At 34.3% G+C, this 25,617-nt stretch overlaps 2 protein-coding genes across 2 annotated transcripts; both read left to right on the top strand.

Moving 5' to 3' along the window:
• The first annotated feature begins 3,794 nt into the window (after nucleotides 1–3,794).
• LOC107949963 (uncharacterized) lies at nucleotides 3,795–6,516 on the top strand. The gene is made up of 5 exons (XM_016884719.1): nucleotides 3,795–4,256; nucleotides 4,662–5,044; nucleotides 5,243–5,715; nucleotides 5,767–6,246; nucleotides 6,506–6,516. The coding sequence occupies exons 1-5, from the start codon at nucleotides 3,795–3,797 to the stop codon at nucleotides 6,514–6,516; spliced, it is 1,809 nt and encodes a 602-aa protein (XP_016740208.1).
• Nucleotides 6,517–16,851: 10,335 nt separating this feature from the next.
• On the top strand, nucleotides 16,852–18,503 carry LOC107949962 (uncharacterized). The gene is made up of 3 exons (XM_016884717.1): nucleotides 16,852–17,102; nucleotides 17,210–17,669; nucleotides 18,336–18,503. The coding sequence occupies exons 1-3, from the start codon at nucleotides 16,852–16,854 to the stop codon at nucleotides 18,501–18,503; spliced, it is 879 nt and encodes a 292-aa protein (XP_016740206.1).
• Nucleotides 18,504–25,617: the final 7,114 nt, after the last annotated feature.

Here is a 25,617-nt window from a genome sequence, read left to right as displayed (position 1 = left end):
GACTAAAAAAACGCATGCAAATTATTTATTTATTTTAAAAAAAGATTAAAACACATCAGTTATTCCTACACAAATTCAGCCAAATCACTTAAATAATGGTGTAAATATAAATATATAATTAATGGAGGTAATGATATATACTTAATAAATTTAAATTGTATTAAAAAATTAATATAAAGTTTTGGTTGGATGGTAGATTTAAAATTTGACCAATATTTTAAAAGACATTTTTATAATTTTCTAACAAAATTGATGTCCAATTAACTTGTGATAGTAACTTAATTAAGAGCCTAAACCATATTCCATATGTTATATGTGAGTTTTTTTTTTCTTTTTGGGGGAGAGAATAGAATTGCTAGTTATAGCTTACAGCATAATACTATTACTCAAAGGTTGTTGGCATTTGAGTTTTTTTTTTTAGATTATTATGTTCACTGTATTTGAGTTTTAGCATACACATATGCCAGGTATGAGTTTGCTTTTAGATAATTTTGAATTCAAGTCTTATTGAATATGAGCTTTGTCTAAATTTATCTCGGTGTAGGTTTAAATATATTTCGAGTTTTCATTATGTTTCTTTTTAGTTGATTCTATTTTTATTTAATCAAATATGTATTGTTTGTGATCTTTTTTATAAAAAAAAAAATCTAATTAATCTTATCATAATGATATTAGTATCACTATTACAGTGAAATTTGGAGGTTAATTTTTTTATTTTAATTGAATTGAATTTTTATATTATTATTTTATTAAATTATAAGAGGAGGATAAAACTCTAATAATAACGCAACTAGCACTACTTGAACCCAAATCACACCTAGAGCAGTGAATATCCTAACCATCAAGCTAACACACAAGATTATTTATTAAGTGACGTGGAATCTCAAACTGAGTTTAAAATTATTTTCCTTAAAACGGAGTTTTATGATATTTATAATAATAAACTCTTAATGGAATTATTACATGTTGGAGTCGATTTAAGTCCTTTCTTGGCTTTCTACTAAACAAATTTTTTTATTATCTTCAAATCTCGAATTGTTTTGAGTGTGAGCTCAAATAAAATGAATCGAATGCACAGAATAAAAACTTTTTTTAACTTTTAGTGAGAAAGTTAATTTTCTCTATGGGAATTAAATTTTTTTTAAATTTTATGGCATTTATAATAATAAACTTTCGAATATAAAACAAAACGATTTAGAGTTCATTTTAAATAAATGAGGTAGATCTTCGATCTATATAATACTTGAATCTCATTGAAAAATACATCACAAATCAACTGATGTTCTAGGATTGAAAAATAACAACTTGGTGAACTCAACCCATTCATTTATGCATCATATTGATTTCTAGCCAAGATTGAGATTGTTCTTTAATTAGGGTTTGATCGAATGCTTTTCTTCTTAAAACTGAAAAAATTCAATTAATGATAAATTATTAGTGGTTGCCTAAGCGTCGTATTTACATGCCAACATTCTAAAAATCCAAAAATTATGAACAAATCATGTAAAATTCGTAATAATTAAAGGATAAATAATCAATATGACATTATTGAAGCACATAGCCAGCATATGGTATTGGAATAAACTTAATTACTAGTGTACTATTAATTGAATTGCATTAATGACACATGACTGTTAACATAATAGTATCTTTATAAATAATTAAATTAAAAATTAAAATTAAAATTAAATCCTATCTGATTTAAGAATTTATCCAAAGCAAAATGAAATATTACTAGTCTGCTATTCTTATATTCAACATGTTCATAATTTCCCATTCATACATAGTTTAGTAAAACAATCATAATTTGATTTTTCAAATTCAAAATGAAATATTTTAAAATGCGTAAATCTTTGCTCTATAAGAAGAATCCATGAATTTGTCATCATTGACATAAGGGAGATAGTAAATGCATTCCTTGAAAGAACCTGAAAGATTTAATTCTAGCACACCCGAATACGAGGAAGAGGGTTAATGTCTTTGCCTTAGGTATTTACGGTTTAGTTATCTTTCCTAAAGCCTTGGGACATGTTGATGAAGCAATCGCTGATCTTTTTGACCGTCTTGATAAGAGGGTTACATCGGTTCCAGTAATTTTGGCAGAAACTTTCATATCTCTGAATGAATGCCGAAGAACAGGTGAGGGTAGATTTATTGGATGCACGCAGCTCCTTCTAGCATGGTTTCACAGTCACTTTTGGAAGGTGGATAAGGTTTCCTATTGGGTTTTTTCTGAAAATTATTCGCCCTTGAAAGAAATAGTGGTATTACTGATGCAGGATGATATTTCAGAGGAAAACGGATGGCAATTCTTCAGAATCTTCAAGAGGAGGATATTGAATGGAGAGCTCATTGGATGCTGCCAGATGAGATCTTATATAGGTGTGGAGATTTTGACTGGGTCCCTTTGCTTAGGATTTGGGGAGCCATTGGCTATGCACCGTTGTTGGTACTGAGACAGTATAGGTCAAGGCAGTTTGTACCTACAACCCAAGGATTAGCTCAATGTGAATTCTCATATAAATGTGATGGTTACAAGAAGAAGATATGAGAAATGACTAATGCTTGGAGGCAGACTCGCCGAATGAAGAGGTTAGCAGTAGGTCCATCAACGACTCCTGAATATATCGAGTGGCTAAACAGAAGGATCAATGACAATGTACCTGTGCCAAGTTAGGGAGACAATCAACTAGTAGAAAAGCATGTACGAGTTGTCCCTTTCGAGCTAGAAATTATAAGACAGAATTTTGAAAGAAGAAATTCAGAGCTCGAAAAGAAGATAGAGCAAATGGAAGAGGAGAAGATGAATTTAAAGTTGGACATAGATGTTCAGAAGCTGGAAACCGAAGGCCTGAGAAAAGGAAAGCGCAAAGCCGAGGAAGATTTGAATAGCTTGAAGACGGATTATAAGAGACTCCGTCTGTCAGTGAGAACTGCTGGGTTGGGAAAAACCTCAGAGCAGTGGCGTCAAGAGGTTCAAGAAGAAAATACCAAGGTTGGTAGGTGGGAAAAGAGATTTCAGGAGGCTCAGACGTAAAATAAGTCCCTTGAGAGGAGTTTATCAGAAAGCCAAAATGAAATGGATAAACTAAAAGCTAGGGTGGCCGAACTGGAGAAAACTGTTCATCAATATCGAAATCGCAATGTTGTGATGGAGTTGCAAGCAAGCTTGAGCAAGATCGAGCAAATGAAGAGAACAGTAGAAGGATTAGAGATGGCATTACAGAACTGTGAAGCTAGGATTGAACATCTGGAAGTAAGTGAAGATCTTCAAAGTGAACAGCTTCACTATCTCCAGGATCAAGTTGCAAAAATGGATCACATTATGGGAGAAGTTGTGGTTCAGATTCAAAGGGTAGCTGAGCATCTGCAGACTTTGGCAATACAAGCTGCAATACTAAGTGTGAAGTACGAATCGGAATCAGATCAGGGGCAGAAGTTGGCATCGTTACTTAGGGAGATTAAAGTTCTAAGTGTTAGGGCAAAGCCTTATTTATAGCCAGTTTATGTAAAAAAAATTCTCTAGTAAAGTTTTCTAAGTGGAATTAAATCATAATTAACGCATTTCTTGCATTCATCTCATGCATCGCATCATATGCATTAAAAACCTTTAATTGATCCTAATTAACTAAAATCATTACTCAGTTAACTTGGAAACCAACCAACCAACCCAACACCGATACGACACTCGAGCAAAGATAAAAGATATGGATTAGAGATTGGAAAAGCTCGAACAGTATCAGAAGGAGATGCAAGACCGACTTCAGCTACAGGTGTAGGAGCGGTTAGACAAGATGCAACAGGATATGTCTGAGAAGATGCGGGAATCTCAAGAGGATATGATGGCAAAGCTAACCAAACTGTTGACCGGAGGAGGTGATAAGGGAAAGGGTCCCATGGCTGATGGCGAAGAGGGTAACGAGGATGAATCACTCTATCCTCCAGGCTTTACTCTTCTACATGCGCGAGCTCAAGCTGAATATCCACACAAACCTGCTGTCACAATCAGGCCTCAACAGTCCCAGGCTGGTGCTTCAAACTTTCAAGTTGGATTAGGCTCTAACCCAAGAAACCACCCTACTAACTTTGCCATTCCCGACTTTGATGAAGTGACTGAGAAGGAAAGAATAAATGAGGAGTTACTGAAACAGTTAGAGGAAAGGTGCAAGTGGCTCGAGGAAAAGTTCAAGGCAATGGAGGTCAATGAAAATTATCGAGGCATTGACGCTAAAGAGCTGAGTTTAGTTCCAGATCTAGTACTCCCTCATAAGTTTAAGATGCCTGAGTTCGAAAAGTACAATGGGACAAGCTGCCCAGAAGCTCATATCACCATGTTCTGCAGGCGAATGGCGGGATATGTTAACAATGACCAGCTCTTGATACATTGTTTCCAGGATAGCCTTGCAGGGGCAGCATCTAAGTGGTACAATCAACTAAGTCATACTACAATTGGTTCATGGAGGGATTTGGCACAGGCGTTCATGAAACAGTATAGTCATGTAACAGACATGGCTCCTGATAGAATCACCCTTCAAAACATGGAGAAAAAGCCGAGTGAAAGCTTTAGGCAGTACGCACAGAGATGGAGGGAGGTCGCAGTCCAAGTTCAGCCACCGCTCCTGGAAAAGGAAATGACCATGTTGTTCATTAACACCCTAAAGGCACCTTTCATCACACATATGTTAGGAAGTGCCACAAAAAGCCTTCCTGATATAGTCATGAATGGCGAGATGATTGAGAATGCCATAAGAAGTGGGAAGATCGATGCTGGAGAGAGCAACAGAAGGTTGGCCTCGAAGAAAAAGGAGAACGGGGTGAACAACGCGAGTATGTACAACAAAGGTTATTCGAGGTCAATAACAGTGAACGAGCCAAGAAAAGTGGCCGCCAATCAGCAAAGCTCGTCAAGACAGGAGGCTGGTGCGAGGGAAAGCACTGAGAGCCCCAAATTCACGCCAATTCCGATGTCATACAGGGAACTATATCAGAACTTGTTCGATGCACATGTAGTTTCCCCTTTCTATTTAAAGCCCTTGCAACCGCTGTATCCCAAATGGTACGATGCGAATGCACAGTGCGATTATCATGCGGGAATAATAGGGCATTCCATAGAAAACTGTACGGCCTTTAAGAAGTTGGTTGAAAGGCTCATTGGTGTGGGTCTCGTTAAATTTGATGACTCGACCAAGGCAGAAAACCCATTGCCAAATCACACTAATAGTATGGTAAATATGTTGAGCAGAAGCCTAAAAATTAAGGCAGACATCGCGGATGTAAAAAATTCTTTGAGCTGGGTCTGGAAGGAGATGGTGAAAAGTGGGCTGATCGTTTCAGAAGGAGATCATGAACAGAGGAGGAACTACTGTGAGTTCCATCATGAAATGGGGCATGAAATCCAGGAGTGTGCGGAGTTTAGAGCCATGGTTCAATGTATGATGGACAATAAGGAGATGGAATTCTGTGAAGGAGTTCAGGAGGAGAGTCATGTGTGCGCGTCAGAGTCGACATCAGAAATTCAAAAGGCTAACTATCCTGTGGTCATCATCTCGCGGCCTAAGAATAGTGAGGCTGGTGCACGAGTAACACCAAAGGTTATCATTCAAAAATCGGCCGTGTTTACTTATAAGGACAACAATAAGGTTCCTTGGAATTACGATTGTAATGTGACAATTTTAGGGAAGGAGGATGTAATCAGTAAGAAGGATCAGGATGAGGGTTCCTGTACTCATAGTGGAAAACGCTATGATCAGATGAAAACTTGAGTAGAGCCAACAAAAGATGAAGCGTCAACTGAAAAGAAGGGGAACGTGGTCGAACTTAGATTATTGGTTAATGAGCCAGTAAAAGAGGAAAAAGCTAGGGAGTTTCTGAAATTTCTAAAGCATAGCGAGTACAACATTGTGGAACAGTTGCACAAACAACCAGCTCGCATATCCGTGTTAGCTTTACTTCTGAGCTCGGAGGGGCATCAAAATGCACTATTGAAAGTACTAAACGAAACTTATGTGGCCGATGATATTTCTGCCAACAAACTGGATCGACTGGTTGGTAATATAAGCGCCGATAACTTCATCTTTTTCAATGATGACGAAATACCACCTGGAGGAATGGGTTCTACTAGAGCTTTGCACATCACTACTAGGTGCAAAGGATACACATTACCGGGAGTTCTGGTAGACAATGGATCAGCATTGAATGTACTACCCTTATCTACGCTAGATGTGCTCATGGGTCGGGCCAGGCCGGGTTCGGGTCGGGCCCAGAAAAAAAATTCGGCTCGCTTAATGGGCCTGATATGTAGCCCAGGCCCAGCCCGTAGAAAAAATATAAAGCCCGGGCCCGGCCTGGCCCGACCCGAATTTTTTTTTTTGCTTAAAAGTTAAAACTAATTGTTATTAAAGTTATATCAAATATCAAATTATACTTTTTTTGTATATAATGAAAAAAAATTAAAATAATAGCTTTCATCATGTTATCTATAAACTTTATGTTAGAATTGATGTAGTATTACAGTAAGTCAGTAATACACTCTTAAGTTTAAAAAATTACCAACTAATTGAATTTAAATGTTATTTAATTGTATATAATTACACATTTGTGACATTTAGGAAACAATCAATTCTTAAAAAAAGAGAATAAAAATAAAAATGATTATACAAGTAATAAGGACTAGGCACTAGCAGCATATTATCATTGGGCAATAAGCACTGCTATTGTTTTTAAGTTAGAAGCTGCAAAAAAACTGTCAGATAATACCAAAACTGTCAAAAAATGTCACAAATATTCTATGCATATTGCATAATAACATAATTAATTTAAATATTCTGTTATTGCTTTTAAGTTTTAAGCTGCAAAAAACTGTCAAATTTAATTAATTTAAATTAATAACATAATTAATTTAAATATTATCTATGCATAATATCATTGCTTTTAAATCATATTAAATCAATTTGAGTTTTATCATTTACTAAATCTCTAATTTTGTTTCAAACTATCTTTGAGATAAGAAAACATAAGTTAAACCCCACAAGTACACATACCTCCAAAGTCCAAAATGACTTTGAAAAATTAAGCAACAAACCATAATATTCATATATTAATCCATCAACATATTTAATTTCATAACAAAATATAAATTGTCCATCAACATATTTAGAAGGAAAGTATCTTAAAAAGCTACCGAAGAAACATCATCATCCTCATCGTCGTCATCGTCGTCATCGTCCTTTTTGCAACCAATTTCTAACATGAAATAAGAATAAATAATTAGATAATCAAATTGATGAAAAAATAATATAAAATTCGAACAATAAAACGAGAATAATAATTACCTGCTGAAAATCCTTTAGCTCGCATCCAATCATCCAAGCAAACAACGGCTTGAACCGTTTTTGGCTTAAGTGAACTCCTCAAAGGTGTGATAACTTTCTTACCCATGCTAAAAGCCGACTCGGAAGCTACAGTCGATATTGGAATTGCCAAAAGATAACGAGCCAATAATGAAAGCTCATTGTATCGAACTGAACTTTTGCTCCAATAATCTAAAACATCTATTTGACTATTCAACTCAAGCTCCGGTTCTTCCAAATAAATGTCCAACTGTGACTTCTCACTCCTAGTGCTAGATTCATTTAAATACCGTTTATAATCATCACTTTCATCAAAATATCCCCCAAAATCAGCACTATTATCATTGTGTTCATCCAAACCAGAATCAACAGGATTTTTATCCAAAACATTAGAACTCCCAGCCAAAGAGGAAGACGTGGATTTGGATTTCTTAACATACTCATCAAACAAGAGTCTAAGATTGCTAAGAATGGTCTCAACAAAATCTGAAGCATGAATACCATAGATTGTATTAAAGCAATACTGCGCATAATTCAACTTGTAACGAGGATCTAAAGTTGCAGCACATGACAATATCAACGAATACTCAGCCCAATACTTATTAAATTTCTCTTGCATTTGCTTAACCATTGGAGTTAAAAACGAATAAGGACCTTTAACTGTATCAAGCAAGACCTTGTGAACCTTCCAAACTCCTCTAAAATAAAGATTAGCCGTTGGATAATTAGAACCAGAAAAAAAACAAGTCACATCATAAAAGACTTTCAAAAATTTGCAAAGAATAGCAACATTACTCCACTCCTCATTAGAAACTGCAAACATTTGATAATCTTTATCCCGTTGGCCCCAATAATCTAGCACATCTTTATAGTAAAAAGAAGATTCAAGCATCAAATAAGTAGAATTCCATCTCACACACACATCTTGACGCAACTTTTTGGTCGCATTCAAATGAAAACTTTTGTCGGCCACATCACAAAATCTTTTCCTACGAATTCCCGACTTTCTTATGTACCTAATTCCATTTCGAATCTTACAAACAACATCATCAGCAAGTTCTAAACTAGCTGTAACTATAAGATTCAATATATGTGCACAACATCTAACTTGAAAAAAAGCACCATCACACAAAATAGCTCGGTTTGCACGGAAACGATTTTTAAAACAAGAAACCATAACATCATTATAAGAAGCATTATCCAAAGTGATGCTAAAAATTTTCTTATCTATACCCCATTGAGATAAACATAAAACAAGTTCACCTGCTATGTTCAAACCATCATACGGAGGAAATAAAGCTCTAAACCTTATGATTCTCTTTTGTAGCTTCCAATCTTTGTCAACCCAATGAGCAGTAATGCAAATATATTCATCATTAGTATGCTCTAAGTTCCAATTATCGGAAGTTAGACAAATTAAACCAGGTGCTTTAGGCAACTCTTCTTTAACATGATCTCTCTCTTTTGCATAATACATTAGGACATCTCTAGCAACTGTATGTCTACTTATATTCTTAAAATTAGGACTAGCGATTCTCATCATGTATCTAAAGTCCGGTTCTTCAACTGTCCTAAATGAATGCTTGCCACACACAAGAAAAGTAGAAATAGCTTTACGACACTCATCAGCATCAAACTTGTAGTTTTTTATAGATGGAACACCTTCGGGTGATGGTTGAGTGGCTATAGTGTATTGAGTGATGTCCTTATTAACTTTTTTCAAACAACTATTTAGATGACGTCTTAAATGAGATGTTCCACTAGAAGATTTAGCAGAGAAGATAGTCTTACAGTGATTACATTGTGCCTTCAATTCATTTTTGTTCTCGCATTCAAGCTTTGTCATTTCATCCCACACCTTTGAAGTGGTAGACTTTTGACGTTTGAGAGAACTTTCATACTCATTAAACCCATCATCCACAGGTATAGGAGTGTTTGAACTAGCCATAGTCATAAAACTCAAGTCCTGCAATCCAAAAATAATCTTATTTATAACTCAGTTATTGAATATATAATTATATATATACATGTATTAAAATTAAATAATCTTAAATTTAATCAATGCCATGCACCTTCAAAATGGCACTACATTTGTGGGCAAATTACGATTTACGACATCTAATCATAAAAATATTGGATTTTAAATTTCATTTTGGGCAATTAATGACATAGTTTTCTAGTATTTTATTAAAAACGGTAAGTAATTATTTTAAATTTAAATATTTTTAATGTTTGACAAATGACAAGTAACACTATAATACATTAGGACATCAACATTTAATGTGTTACAAATTAAATGTATATTTATAACAGTATATTAAAATTTAAAAGTTAAAACATTATATTAAAACAATATAATTATAACAGTATATTAAAACAATATATTAAAAAAGTATATTTATAATAGTATATTAAAACAATATATTATAAATTTTAAAACAGTATATTAAAATAGTATATTACATTAAAAATTATTGTTTTAATCAAAAAATTAACAATATTAATTATTTAGTTAATAACATTATAAAAATATAAGCACCATTTTATGTTAAAAAATAAAGTATAGAAACTAAAATTTAATGTGTTACAAATTAAATGTATATTTATAACAGTATACTAAAAGTTAAAAGTTAAAACATTATATTAAAACAATATAATTATAATAGTATATTAAAACAATATATTAAAAAAGTATATTTATAATAGTATATTAAAACAGTATATTAAAACAGTATATTACAAATTTTATAACAGTATATTACATTAAAAATTATTGTTTTAATAAAAAAATTAACAATATTAATTATTTAGTTAATAACATTATAAAAATATAAGCACCAATTTATGTTAAAAAATAAAGTATGGAAACTAAAATTTAATCATTTTGTTAAAAGGATATAAAGATTAAAGTTTAGTTGTAACTTGTAAGCATAATAGAGGGATAAAATGATATTCAACCATTTTCATATAAAAATAAATACATATTACATAATAGTATAATACCGAACTCATATATTGCACGAAATAATAAACTAGTTATTTAACTATGCTAGCCTTGTGATACAAGAACAAACTTGTCACATGTCTTTAAGTAATACTAAAAGAACACATAAAATTCAAATGAAAAGTCGCTAAGGTTGACTGTTTTGAAGGAAAGGGTGTGAGATAGTGATAGTAGCAACCTGCCTGGGCTTGCTATTTTTTCTGCCTCACTAAAAAACTTGTTTCTGCAATAAAATAAAGCAAACACCAAAAAAAAAGAGAGATTAAATGAAGAAACAAAGCAAACACAACTACTATATCAAACTAATGAAAACAAATTACAGACCCACTACAGCATGTATAAATTACAGACCCTCAACTTCTTAGACATGGTCAAACTAATACGACTACTGTATCAAACTAATGAAAACAAATTACAGACCCACTACAGCATGTATAAATTACAGACCCTTAATTTCGGACCTCTACCTAATAGTCCACAAGCTCAAAAATAATTGAGTTGCACTCTTTGCTATATTTATTTCCACACTGAAATAGACTTGCGGTTTTTTGACAATAGTAAGAATGAAGGAATATATTTGGTGGAAAGGCTACCATCTTATATCATTGGTCCCAAAATAATGGAAAACATGGGGAAATGTAAGAATTAGAGCAGAAATGCATGCATAGGCAATAGGTTGGTACTTGGTACTTGGTAGTAGGGAATAGGGATGACAAATTAGTTTTAAAAAAATAAAAAAAATTAGTATAACCAGTAATAGGTTCGGGACATATGCATTTGCTGGTATTAGACATGATCAAACTAATGAAAACAAATTACAGACCCACTACAGCATGTATAACTATAAATTACAGACGCACTACAACATGTATAAATAACCCACTTTATCAAACTAATGAAAACAACCGTAAAAGAAAGGGAGAAGACCATTAACAGCAAAAATATGGCAACATTAACAGAACACCATTAACAGCAAAAATAAAAAACACAACCATTAACAGCATTAACAGCAAAATCAAAATCAGAACACCATTAACAGCAAAAATCAAAATCACAACCAACATCAAAAAGCAAAAAAGGGAGAAGATGTTTGATAATCTTAGGAAACCGTTAATAGGAAATAGGGTTAATTTGCTAACAGATAACTCACCTTTGAAGACGTTGAAGGCTAGATTCGATGGAAGCACCGTTAGAGCGGAGGTGGAGTCGTGGAGGACCGGTCACCGGAGGTGGAATGGTGGGTCGGGCGAGGTGGGTTTCTGATTTGGGGAAAAAAAAGGGAAGGGAATGTGTTAGGGATTTGTCTCTGAAGATAAAAAAGGGAAGCGAAGGACTGTCGGGGAAATGGGGAGGGGAATTGGGAAAGTTATTCTAATAATAATAAAAAATTATTTAGATCAGGGCCAGGCCGGGCCGGGTTGGGCCCGGGCCAAAAAAATTTTACCCGAGGCCTGGCCCATTTTTTAAACGGGACTATTTTTTTACTCGAGCCCATCTTTCGGGCCTATTTTTCTACCCAAACCCTCCCAAATTTCGGGCGGGCCGCCCGGCCCATGAGCACCTCTAATCTATGCTCAATAGGCTACCTGTGGATAGTTCGCATATGAAGTCGTGCCAGAATGTAGTGCGAGCATTTGACGACATCGAGAGGAGGGTCATGGGACGAATTGACATACCCTTGTTAATTGGCCCAACTATCTATGAGGTTGACTTCCTGGTTATGGACATTAAGACTTCTTATAACTGTCTATTAGGAAGGCCATGGATTCATTCAGCAGGAGCGGTACCGTCATCGTTACATCAAAAATTGAAGCTGGTGTCAGAAAGCCGGCTAGTGACGATAAATGCTGAAGAAGATATCATTGCATCTGTAGTCAACGATCCACCGTATTTGAAAGCGAGTGATGATGCAGCTGAATGCTCCTTTTGGTCTTTAGAGTTCGTAAATACTACATTCATCTCCCAGGGAAACGCGATCCCAATGTCGAGAATATCAAAGACCACAAAGATGGGTCTTCAGTTGACAGTTGGAAATGGAGCTTCGCCAAGAAAAGGATTGGGGAGATATCTTCAGGGTCGAGTTGAAGCCCCAGTGTTGAAGAAAAAGAATGACCGTTTTGGCTTAGGATACAAGCTAGATGCTAAGAAAATGAAGATAGAGCAAGAGAAGAGGCGGGAGAGAAGAAGGGCTCGTTTGACAGGTGATGAAGTCAACTGGGAGCCTATGATCTTTCCTCACATCTCTAAAACTTTTGTATCAGGAGGATTTGTTTATCAAGGAATGCCAGAAGTTGGAAGTATTAATACAGAGTTGGGAAATATTAATGCCGTGTGTGAAGAAGCATCAAAGGGAGGAACTTTGTTGGATATCCGCCCTTACGAACCAGGAAGTGTGCTAAACAATTGGACTGCAGAAGACATACTTGTAGTTTTTAGGACTTCCTCAGAGTAATGTCCAGAACACCCTTATTGCTTTAGCCTAGAAGCGATAAGGATTCCTTTGTGAAATAGGCTCATGTCCAAATATCATTATTTTAATAAAGTTCATCTTTGCAATCATTCTTAGAGTAAACTTTTCTTTCTTTCCATATGAGTAGCTGTTTTGAATTTTTCTTTGAAACTTACTCTTGCATCTCATTCATGACCAAATTGCACAAGTAGTTATTCCTGAATTCATATTGTTTTTATACCTATAACAGATCCCTCGATATCAATGATACGAATGTCACTCTTACAAATTCAGAATCTCCTTTTGAACGAAACATGTGTTTAGAGGGGTCACAGGATTTTGAAGATGACGAAGACGGTGGTTTGTTTCCTGATTTGTTGAAGATGGTAGAACGGGCTGAGAAACAAATCCTACCTCACAAGGAGTCAATAGAAATTGTGAGCTTGGAGGAAGGAAAAGAGGTGAAGATCGGATCTGATATCTCTGCAAAGATAAGACAATACCTCATCAGACTACTCCAGGAATTCAAAGATGTCTGTCGAAACCATTTTTTTGAAAACAAAAATTCAGTTGTCGACTTTAAAAACAAAAATTGGAGTCGCCACCGATCCGTGATTTAGGTGTGATCAGCCCACCTTAAAAATAATTTTGGTCTGCGAAATTTGAGAAAACAGGTTCGGGAGTCAGTTACGCACGAGGAAGGATTAGCACCCTCGTAATGCCCAAAATCGGTACCAAATTGATTGTTTTGTGTCTCGAAAATTTGAAAAGATTTTAAAAGAAAACTTTTAACTCTAATGAATTAAAATATTAAAGCATTCTTATTTCAAAGAATTAAAACATCACACCCAGTGAGTTAGGGCACAATATTTTTAAATCCTCAAAAATTAAGTTTGCCTTTTGATTTTAGAACTCACATAGTTAAATCTAAGAATATCTGGTTATTTAGGTCAAATGAAGAAAATCGAAACCCAGTAAGTTAGGGCACGATTTCTCAAAATTCTAAATACCGAATATTACCTTTCGTTAGAAATTCTTATTTTGAGATAACAAAATGTCATGACCAGTAAGTTAGGACCCGACATTTTTGGATTCCCGAGAATAAGCTTTTATTTGAAAATTATGAATTTATTGCAAAATAAATACTTGGCTTTCTAAATTCATCGAAAAAAAATGATCACAATCCAATAAGTTAGGACACGATCTTTCTCGAGAACCATGAATGTCAAATATTTTGAAAATTTATAAAATATGAGGATTTAAATGCTTTGACAAAGTCAAAATATTTTTTTTTCTTTAAAAGCATGATAAAATGTGAATGCATAACATGAAATCATTACTTTAATTTAAATTATACCTATATATGTATTGCAAAGTGTTAATGCATATATATGTATACAAAAATTATAAAAAGAACATAATCATAAAATATATAAAGTTTACATAAAAATAAAAATGTAAGCATAATATATTAATAATTATGAAAATATGGGCATATACGTATATGTAAAAATATATGAAAAATATATTTATGAAAGTTTTGAATAGTATATGAATATTTATATGTATATTATAAAAAATGTATATTTATATGGATTATAAAATATTGAAAACGTGTAAATATTCTAAAACGTAAATATATGTACACATATATACGTACATAAAACTAAAGAAAAAAAATATAAGATATGTATATACATTTAAAAGACATCTAAATATATATATATGCGCAAATATATATGTATTAAAATGGTAATAATAAACATAATAATAATAAATACTAATAATAATACAGTAATAATAACCATTTAACAGTATTAATAAAAAACTTAAAATAACAAATTAAGGATTGAATTGAAAATAAATAGAATTTAAAGGTTGAATTCGAAACTTGAAAACGTGAAAAGGAGCACATTAGAACGCGCGTAACAGGAGGAGGACCTAGAAAGAAATTTACCCAAACTTCTTAAACACTGCATTTAAACGGGATTAAAATAAAACAATTTGAAGATTTCATGGGAAAAAAAACATGATTTTGAAATGATGGAAAAATAAAAGGATTAAAAACAAAATAACCCATAAATAAAATCCCATTTTATTTGCAGCCAATAAAACCCATTTCAAACCTTAAAACAAAACTCTCCTCTGCCATTTTCAATCACGCCGTTGTCTCCCTTCTGCCCTTTCAGATCTGTTCCCAACTGGCCACAGCGACGACAACAACGGCGCCTCAACGGCGCGCTTATCACCGGTAAGAACTTCCCTCTTTTCTTTTATTTTTTTGTTTTAAGAAACAAAAGAAAAAAAAAACAAAATAAAAATAAAAGCAGTAAAAAGAACAGAAGAAACAAAGCCAAAATCTATCACCTTCCAACACTGTTTTCTCTCTTGTATTTTCCTTTTAATAATTTTTTTTCATACAAAAATTTGCTAAAAACCCCTCTCTACCGATTTTTTACTTTGCTTTATATCCCCCCAAAATAAAAAATTGTTTACAATCTACAATATTTTCGGTTTCCTCTCTTGCTTGCTGCTCGTGGTTGTGGTCTGTTGCAGGTACGTGCGTGTGTGGGGGTTGTTGCGATGTGGGAGCAGCGACGTGGGGGTAATGGTGGCGCCAGTTTGCTGCCAACCGCCAAGGGTTTCTGCTGCTTGTTTTTTGGTGTTTTGGGCTAGTGGGTTAGGGTTTGCAATGGGCTTCATTTATGGTTTTAGGCTAATGTAGATGGTTTATTTATTTTGGGTTAATTAGGTTTAGTAATGGGCTATTAGTTTTTTAGTCAGGCCAAAATTGGCCTATTACAATGTCTTTGCATGGTCATACCAAGATATGCCTGGGTTAAGTACTGACATTGTAGTCCATCGCCTTCCTATAAGAGAAGATTGCAAGCTAGTGCAGCAAAAGCTCTGAAGGATGAGGCTTGATATCGTGTTGAAGATAAAAGAGGAGGTCCAGAAGCAGTTTGATGTCAGATTTTTGTAAGAAGTCAAGTATTTTGAGTGGGTGACCAACATCGTACCAGTTCCAAAGAAAGATGGGAAAGTACGAATGTGTGTGGATTACCAGGATTTGAATAGGCTAGCCCAAAAGATAAATTCTCATTACCCCACATCGACACATTGGTAGATAATACGGCAGGCTATTCATTATTTTCCTTCATGGATGGTTTTTCGGGGTACAATCAGATAAAGATGCATCCTAAGGAAATGGAAAGACTACGTTCATTACGTTATGGGGGACATTTTGTTATAAAGTGATGCCGTTTGGATTAAAGAATGCGGGAGCGACATACCAAAGAGCCATGGTAGCCTTGTTCCATGATATGATGCACAGGGAGATCGAGGTTTATGTTGACGATATGATCGCGAAATCTAGAACGGAGGAGGAACATGTGCAGGTCTTGAGAAAATTATTCTTAAGATTGAGAAAGTTCCAGTTCAAGCTTAATCCAGCGAAGTGCACTTTTGGGGACAGGTCAGGAAAATTGCTAGGCTTCGTAGTCAGTGAAAAAGGGAATCGAGATTGACCCCGACAAAGTGAAGGTAATACGAGATTTACCTCCACCTCCACTCAGAAAGAAGTTCGAGGTTTCTTAGGAAGACTAAATTACATTGCTAGGTTCATTTCACAATTAACCGAGAAATGTGACCCAATATTTCGTCTTCTGAAGAAACATAATCTTGGTACTTGGGATGAAGAATGCGAAGAAGCCTTTAACAAGGTGAAACAGTATTTGTCTAGTACTCCAGTGCTGTCACCACCTAGCCCGGATAGGCCGCTGATATTGTATCTGATAGTGTTTGATAATTCCATGGGGTGTGTACTAGGTCAATATGATGAAACGGGAAGGAAGGAAAGGACGATATATTACCTCAGTAAGAAATTTACTAACTGCGAAATAAGGTATTCGCCTATTGAGAAGTTGTGTTGTGCCTTGATTTGGACAACTCGGAGATTAAGGCAGTACATGTTATACCACACGACTTGGCTAATTTCAAAGTTGGACCCGTTAAAGTATATGATAGAGTCAACTGCTTTGAATGGGACGATGACCCGGTGGCAGATCTTACTGTTTGAATTTGATATAGTCTATATGAGTCAAAAAGCAGTAAAAGGGAGCACAATAGCTGACTTTCTGGCTAGCAGGGCTTCGGAAGATTACGAACCGTTAAGTTTTGATTTTCTGAATGAAGACTTGTTGTATGTAGTTGCTACTGAAGAAAATCCCCAAGAAGGTCACAGTTGGAAGCTAAAATTTGATGGAGCCTCTAACGCTGTAGGCAATGGAATTGGGGCAGTGTTAGTATCCCCAAATGGTGATCATTATCCTTTCACATGCAAATTGGATTTTGATTGTACAAACAACATGGTAGAATACGAAGCGTGCATCATGGCTATTCGTGCAGCTATAGAGCGAAGAATCAAAGTGTTAGAGGTCATGGAGATTCGGCATTGATGATATACCAGCTTAAAGGTGAATGGGAAACGAGAGATCTCAAATTAGTCAGTTATCGAAAGTTGGTCCTTGAACTGATTAAAGAGTTTGAGGACATTACTTTTTGCTATCTCCCGCGAGACGAAAACCAGATGGCCGACACACTGGCTACTCTAGCCACAATGATCAAGGTGAACAGACAAGAGGACATGAAGCCTATCCAAATGAGTATCTATGAAGACCCGGCTCATTTTTACAATATCGAAGAAGGAGAAATCAATGATAACCCTTGGTATCAAGATATACTACGATATGTAAAAAATCGTGAGTATATTGGCCAGGCAACGGAGAATGAAAAGAGAACTCTGAGAAGGCTAGCCATTGATTACGTCTTAGATGGAGAGATCTTATACAAGAGGGGAAAAGATCAGGTACTGTTAAGATGTGGGGACGCCGTGGAAGCAAAGAAAATCTTGGAGGAAGTCCATGAGGGCATCTGTGGAACGCATGCCAGTGGGTTCACAATGGCTAGACAGATTATGAGATTCGGGTATTACTGGTCCACCATGGAAGGGGATTGCATCAATTATTCCAAATAGTGCCATAAATGTCAAATTTATGGTGATAAAATGTATGCACCTCCTTCGCCTCTTCATGTCATGACTTCTCCATGGCCTTTCTCCATGTGGGGTATGGATGTCATCGGGCCAATATCGCCGAAGGCTTCAAATAGGCATCGTTTCATATTTGTGGTTATTGACTACTTCACCAAATGGGTAGAAGCTGCTTCGTATGCTAACGTTACAAAGTCATCAGTCAGTAAGTTCTTAAAAAGAGAGATCATATGTCGATATGAAATGCCTGAAAGAATCATATCCGATAATGCGTTGAACTTGAACAATAGCTCAATAGCAGAAGTCTGCAGTCAATTCAAGATCAGACATCACAATTCATCGCCGTATCGCCCAAAAATGAATGGTGCAGTGGAAGCGGCCAATAAAAATATAAAGAAGATTGTGGGGAAAATGTCTGAGACTTACAGGGACTGGCATGAGAAATTATCGTTTGCTCTCCTTACTTATCGAACGTCAATCAAGACCTCCACCAGGGCAACGCCTTTCTCTTTGGTCTACGGTATGGAGGTAGTTTTGCCCATCGAAGTTAAAATCCCTTCTCTCCGAGTGTTGGCTGAGCTAAAGCTGGATGAAGCAGAATGGGTCCAATCTCGATACGATCAGTTGAACTTAATAGAGGAAAAAGGCTAAAGGCTATTCAGCATGGTCAAATATACCAGAAAAGAATGATGCGAGCCTACAACAAAAAGGTCCGTCCCAGAGAATTTCATGAGGGGGACCTGGTGCTGAGAAAAATTCTTCCTCTACAAAAAGATTTTAGGGGGAAGTGGATGCCAAATTGGGAAGGTCCTTACGTTGTAATAAAGGCCTTTTCTGAAGGAGCCCGGATCCTAGCTGAAATGGATGGAAAAAACTTACCTAATCTAGTAAATTCAGAATCGGTCAAGAGATACTTCACTTAGGGAGGTGAAGGAACCAAGGTGAAAACCCGCAAAGGGCGCTTTGATATTAAAAAAAAAAGAGAAAAAAAAAGAAAATAGAGAGGCTAGGGTGAAAACCTGCAAAAGGCACCTTAAGACCAAAAGAGATTTGAGTTGAAAACCCGACAAGGGCGGCTCAAATTTTGATTGAAGTACGTGGAGATCTTGTTGTACCTAAATCGGCAAAAAGGAATGTACGTCATCTTGGGGCATCAACAAAGTACTGAGAACCTCCTAGACACGTGTTGAATTCAGAAGGGTTTTCAGAAAGGTGTATAGGGAAATTCAAGCAAAGATATCTGGGGCACTTGTTCATAGTATTTGTATTGAATTTGTTGTTTCTAAAACACTTCATTCCTTTTCAATATAAGTGTTTCCAGTCAATTCCTCTTTTAAACCTATTTTTTTTATCCATCGTTATGATATTTTCGCAAGCATGTTGCATTAGAATAACAATTAATGGACTAATAAAACTTTGACAAGGAAAGTTTTTTCATATTACTCTAGAAATTTCTAAATAATACAGGAACCTGAAGCAGGACTATTGTTTAGACTTCACCGGGTTAAAATGTTGGAGATATCTAGGAGTAAAAAGCCAAGATTAAATTTTTCAAGTTTTGTCGAAGCGTTGTTGTCACAAAGGAAGCCTTAATGAGCAATAATGACTTTAACATTCAATATCCATTTTTCATGACATAACATTCAAATGTCATTCATACACGCCTAGTTAGGAGCATTTGATTCATTTGATCATGACATCCTAATCATTAGGCATAATTAGGTTCATAAAGTGAATTATACAGGCCATGTTCCCCAGAGAACAGATCGGCGAAATCATAAAGCCTTATCTCCCTGAGCAACAACGGAGCAGGTTGAAAAGGAAACAGATCTTATCTTCCTGTACTGGCAACGAAGTTGATCAAATATAGCAGATCTTATCTTCATTATTGGCATGAAGTAGATCGAAGATGACAGATCTTGTCTTCATGTACTGACATGAAGTGGATCAGAACCAATAGATCTTGTCTTCATGTATTGGCGTGAAGTAGATCGAAGAAAGCAGATCTTGTCTTTATGTATTGGCGTGAAGTAGATCGAAGAAAGTAGATCTTGTCTTCCCATACTGGTGGCGAAGTAGATTGAAGAAAGTAGATCTTGTCTTCCTGTACTGGCAGCGAAGTTGATCAAATATAGCAGATCTTATCTTCATGTATTGGCATGAAGTAGATCAAAGATGACAGATCTTGTCTTCATGTACTGACATGAAGTGGATCAGAACCAACAGATCTTGTCTTCATGTATTGGCGTGAAGTAGATCGAAGAAAGCAGATCTTATCTTCATGTACTGGCTTGAAGTAGATCAAAGATACCAGATCTTGTCTTCCCATACTGGTGGTGAAGTAGATCGAAAAAAGCAGATCTTGTCTTCATGTACTGGCGTGAAGTAGATCAAAGATACCAGATCTTGTCTTCCCATACTGGTGGCGAAGTAGATCGAAGAAAGCATATCTTATCTTCATGTACTGGCGTGAAGTAGATCAAAGATACCAGATCTTGTCTTCCCATACTGATGGCGAAGTAGATCGGAGAAAGCAGATCTTGTCTTCATGTATTGGTGTGAAGTAGATCTTGTCTTCCTGTATTGGCAGTGAAGTAGATCGAAGATACAAGTCTTATCTCCCTGAAGTTGCAGTGGAGTAGACAGAAGTAACCAATCCTATCTCCTTGAAATTGCAATGGAGTGGATTAAAACCGCAGATCTCATCTCTCTAAAGCTGCAATAGAGCAGACCGCATCAGATTTATCTATAAGTCTTATTTCCCTGAAGTTGCAGTGGAACAGATTAAAGATAGCAAATTTTGTTCTTTTGAGAAGCTACAATATATGAATCCTATCTCCCCGACATCACAGTGGAGAAGATTGAAGCACCAATTCCTATACCTTTGAAGAAGCAGTAGGAAGGAACGAGGCTACTTGAAGAAGAAAAGCACTGAAGAAGTTGAGGCTTAGTAAGACCGGACACAATTGGGCCTTGTAGTCTTTGCTCTGTTCCCGTTACATGACAACGAGCAAAGAGGGGCAGCTGTAATAGGCCCAACTGGCCCAGGCCAGTACAAAATAAAGCACAGCCCAAATCTTTAAAATACAAGCCTAATTAAAATAGCCCAACACAGCAAAACTAAAAACCAAAAACAAAACCCTAGCCGCATGTTTACCTAGCAGCCTCCCCGCCTCCAGTAATGCTTCCAGTCGCCGCACGTCTCGGGGCCGATCCTCTACGTGCACTCCACGAACGCCTGCAAACATGGACTCAAGGAGTCCATCAGCAAAAATATAGTGGAAAAGAAGTTAGTTTTGGGCTATATAAAGCCATATTTTTACTTTGTAAAAGAGGGGGGGAAAATCAATAAGAGAACAGAACAAAATATCAATTTTTCTAAGGTGATTTTTTGGTTTTCTTGGCAGTGTCCCTCGTATTTTATTTACATATATTTCTTTTTTATTTTATTTTCTTTTTTCTTTTATTTCGTTTTAAATAACAAAGAAAGGAGAAAAGGGAAACTTACCTTTCGCCAAAGTCGCCGGATCGTTGCCATCTCCGTCACCGTCGGAGCATCGGTACAGGCGAACGGCGGCGCTAGGGGCAAGGGCTGAAAACCCTAGCAGAGGGCCTTTGGTTTTTTTTTTCCTTTTATTCTGTTACAAATGGCTTTAGAAAAAAAACTGTTTTAAATAGAATCACTGAAACGACGCCGTTTTACCCTGGCATGACCCGCGCGGTGACCCGATCCGGAGGGGAGGATCCGCGTGTTCGGGCTAAAGGGTAATTTGCGCAATTGGTCCCTCCCTTTTGCATTGCGTTGCAATTAAACCTGCTTTGTTTTTTTTTCAAAATTGGGCCACATATTTAATTTTTGTTTCAATTTGACCCATCACTGCGCAGCATTTTGGAAGGTGGGGATAATTTCCCTTTTGGTCCTCCACTGTTATGTGCGCGTTCAAGTTAGTCCTGCTTTTTTTAAAATTCATTCAAAATCTGCCCCATTTTTTTCGTTTCAGTTTAATTTAGTCCATTTCAAGCTATTTTATTATTATTTCCTTTTTTTTCTTTTCATATTATTATCATTATACCATCTATTTATTTATTATCAATATTATCTCTATTATTCCTAAGCACGCATTTTTTATATGTACATATATGCATTTTTGTGTAGTGTATGTATTTGTATATATTTCATACCGTTTCTTTTGTATTTTGTATTTTTACTTCTTTTACTTCTATATACGTATATATATACTATTATGTTTTAGTTTCTTTACTTTTATAAATATGCATATACGTTTTTTAATATTATTTTTCACTTTTTAAAAAAAACATATATGTATACATATGTATTTTAAAATACATGTGTTTCCCATATTTTACAATTCAAAATACACATTTTTCATAAATATACATTATTTTATATATATCCTATTATTTATATACTTATTATACATATATATAAGTGTTTTAATATACATATACATATTTTCATGATTTTCCAACACATATATACTTAAGCATTTTATTTTGTAAATTTATACACATATTCATACTTTTTGTTTATTTTCACGATTTTCAAATTCATATGTGCATTTTTTATTAGTCTTTGATTGATATATTCCATTCCATTTTTTATATGTATCATTGTATATTTTACTTGTACATATATATTTTGTAAATACATATACACATGTAATTCATTTTTGAAGTATTTGTTTTGATATTATACATCCACTTTTTAACATGCCCTTTAGAAAATATATTTTGGTTTTGACAATACATCAAAGTTATTTTCTTAATTCAAAGGTTTTTTAAATGAAAGTAATATTCAAAGTTTGAGATTTTAAAGGGAAATTGAGCTCTAACGTATTGGGTTATGATTTTCTTTTGTCCTAACGTATTGGGTGTGGCATGTTATTTTCTCAAAATGAAGATTTTCACATAAAATAAAGTGATATTCAAAGTTCGGGGATTATAAAGAATTGTACCCTAACGTATTGGGACTCGATTTCTTTACATGACTTGAGCAATTGATTATCCTTTTTCAAATTCCATCGTTTGAGTTGATTTTTTTAATTTTTTTTAAAACATTCGACACTAAGACATTAAATAATCAATTTGGTACCGATTTTGGGCGTTACGAGGGTGTTAACCCTTCCTCGTGCGTAACTGACTCCCGAACTCGTTTTTTCAAAATTCGTAGACCAAAATAATTTTTAAGGTGAGCCGATCACACCTTAATAAAGGATCAGTGGTGACTCCAGTTTTATTTTTAAAGTCGACAACTAAATTTTTGTTTTAAAAAAGGTGATTTCGACAATGACAATTAATATAATAGTATTTTTATAAATAATCAAATTAAAAATTAAAATTAAATCCTATCTGATTTAAGAATTTATCCAAAGCAAAATGAAATATTACTAGTCTGCTATTCTTATATTCAACATGTTCATAATTTCCCATTCATACATAGTTTAGTAAAACAATCATAATTTGATTTTTCAAATTCAAAATGAAATATTTTAAAAATGCGTTGAAAAGCTAATCGATAAATCTTTGCTCTATAAGAAGAATCCATGAATTGGTCATAATTGACATAATTATTGTTGGTAAAGTTATTGACATAATTTTCTAAATAATCTTAAACATTCGACTAACATATAAATTTATTATTGGCTGATCATGAATGATTGAAATTTCATATGGTCTTGATAGTATGATTAAATAACAGTAACAGTAAAAAAACACACACACACACATCCTCACTTTAGTAGTATAGCAACTAATAATGTTATTTAAGTGTGAGAGTTTGGTCAGATCAAGTAAAAAGAAAATTCCAAATTAGTTGAGTTGACGAGTCTTGTTTTATCATCCTAACTTGATTTGAAGAAAAAAATAAGTTGAGTAAAATGAAATTTGAGTTGAGTTGAGTCGAACAAATTTGTTTGAGAACTTATTTTTAAATATGCATGTCAATTTTTTCTGGGCATAATATGCATGCCAAATTAAAATTGTGTTGACAATATGATTGAATTCCAAGCTAAAGCATGTAAATTTGAAATCATATATACTTGAAAATTATTTCCAAGCAAAATAAGAGAAGTTCAATATAATTTAATATGATAAATTTGATTTGGTAATTTAGTTGTTTAAGGCCTTGAATTTATCATTTGAAAAATAATATTTTTTTTATAAATTTTTAGAATTTTTTATAAAATTTTGAATTTTTTATAAAATTTTGAATTTTTAAATATTATTTTAATCTTTTTTTTAGAGGGACCAATTTGCTCATCTTAGAATTTGATAGGGATCCAATAGGTATTTTGTAATGGCCCAAATTCAAGGTTATCAAAATAGTGGTTTCGTAACCACAAATCCGATTTAAAGAGAAATTTATTTTAATATTTTTTCATGAATATTGGTATGATAGGAAAATAGTATGAAAATATAGATAGAAAAATTTTACCGATTTAGTGATTAGTTAGAAAAAGAAATTAGTGAAGAAATTGGGTAAAAATAAGGAATCGAGACCTCAATCTCGTAAAACCGAGTCAAAAATATTTTTATAAATATTTATGAAGTGTTAATAATATGGTATTAAAATTTTGTTAGAATATTTTAATGTTTGGGTAGTCAATTAAGTGAAAAGGACTAAATTGAAAAAAGTGTAAAAGTTACTAGAAGGATTAAATAGCCCAATTGTTAAATGAGGAGGGACATAAAAATAACCCCAAAAGGAGATATTTTGGGCGGCATAAGCTGTGAAAAATCAGGAGAATTAATGAAATAAGGGTAAAATGGAAAAATAACAAAATTTAATAACATAAAAATAGGACCAAATTGGAATATCTAGAATTCTCTTCACATTTTCTGCATTCTCATCAGCCAAAAACGTCCTAAGGGTTTATTCAAGGTGTTTTTTCATAATTTTTTCACCAAGTGAGTTAATCCTTGCCTTTTTCTTATAATTTTTGTGTTTCTAAGACTTTTACAACTAGGTCCTATTACTAAATTCATTAGTTTTTGATTTCATGGATGAAATTGAAAGTCACTATGGTTGAGTGCTGTAAGTTCATGATGAAATAGCATGAAAGTGAAGCTTTAATTTGTTTATGAGATGATTTTATTAGGTGATTTCAATAGAAATTGATTTGTAGGACCTAATTGTGAAAAAGTTTGGAATTAAAGTCTAATGCTAAAATTCTGATTTCCAACGGTTATAAAGTAGTTTAAAGTGATGGAATAATGTGTTAATTTAGGAAAAATCAGCTCAATTGAGAGGTTAATTGAGCAGTGATGAAATTATCATTTATTGAAAGTTTAGGGAAAATGGTAATTAACATCATACACTATAACAGTTTTGGACAGCAGCAGTAGTCCAATTTTGAAAAATCACCAAAAATTGTAGAAATCGAATTAGAGGATGAATAAAATATGAAATTAAATCTTATTGAGTCTAGTTTCTCATAGAATAAATGGTTTAATCAATGGGATTGTAAATCATGAGATATAATATATTTTGTGATACAAGGTCAGAATGAATTCGGGTTCCCCTATTCTGACTTTGGAAAATCATTAAAAATTTTACAAAAATGATTATGAGTTATAATTTATATGGTTAGAATCCTTAATGAGTCTATTTTCAGAAGAAACAAACAGAAACATCATCCAAATTCTGTACAATGAGATAATTAATTTTTAGTGAAGAGGGGTCGGAACTGTCAAACAATGAAACAGGAGAAACTTTAAAGAATAAACTGTACTTATTGGATACACC

The sequence above is a fragment of the Gossypium hirsutum genome, chromosome D03, assembly GCF_007990345.1.
Source record: "Gossypium hirsutum isolate 1008001.06 chromosome D03, Gossypium_hirsutum_v2.1, whole genome shotgun sequence".
Classification (NCBI taxonomy): Eukaryota; Viridiplantae; Streptophyta; class Magnoliopsida; order Malvales; family Malvaceae; genus Gossypium; species Gossypium hirsutum.
This window is presented reverse-complemented; position numbering and strand designations above follow the sequence as displayed.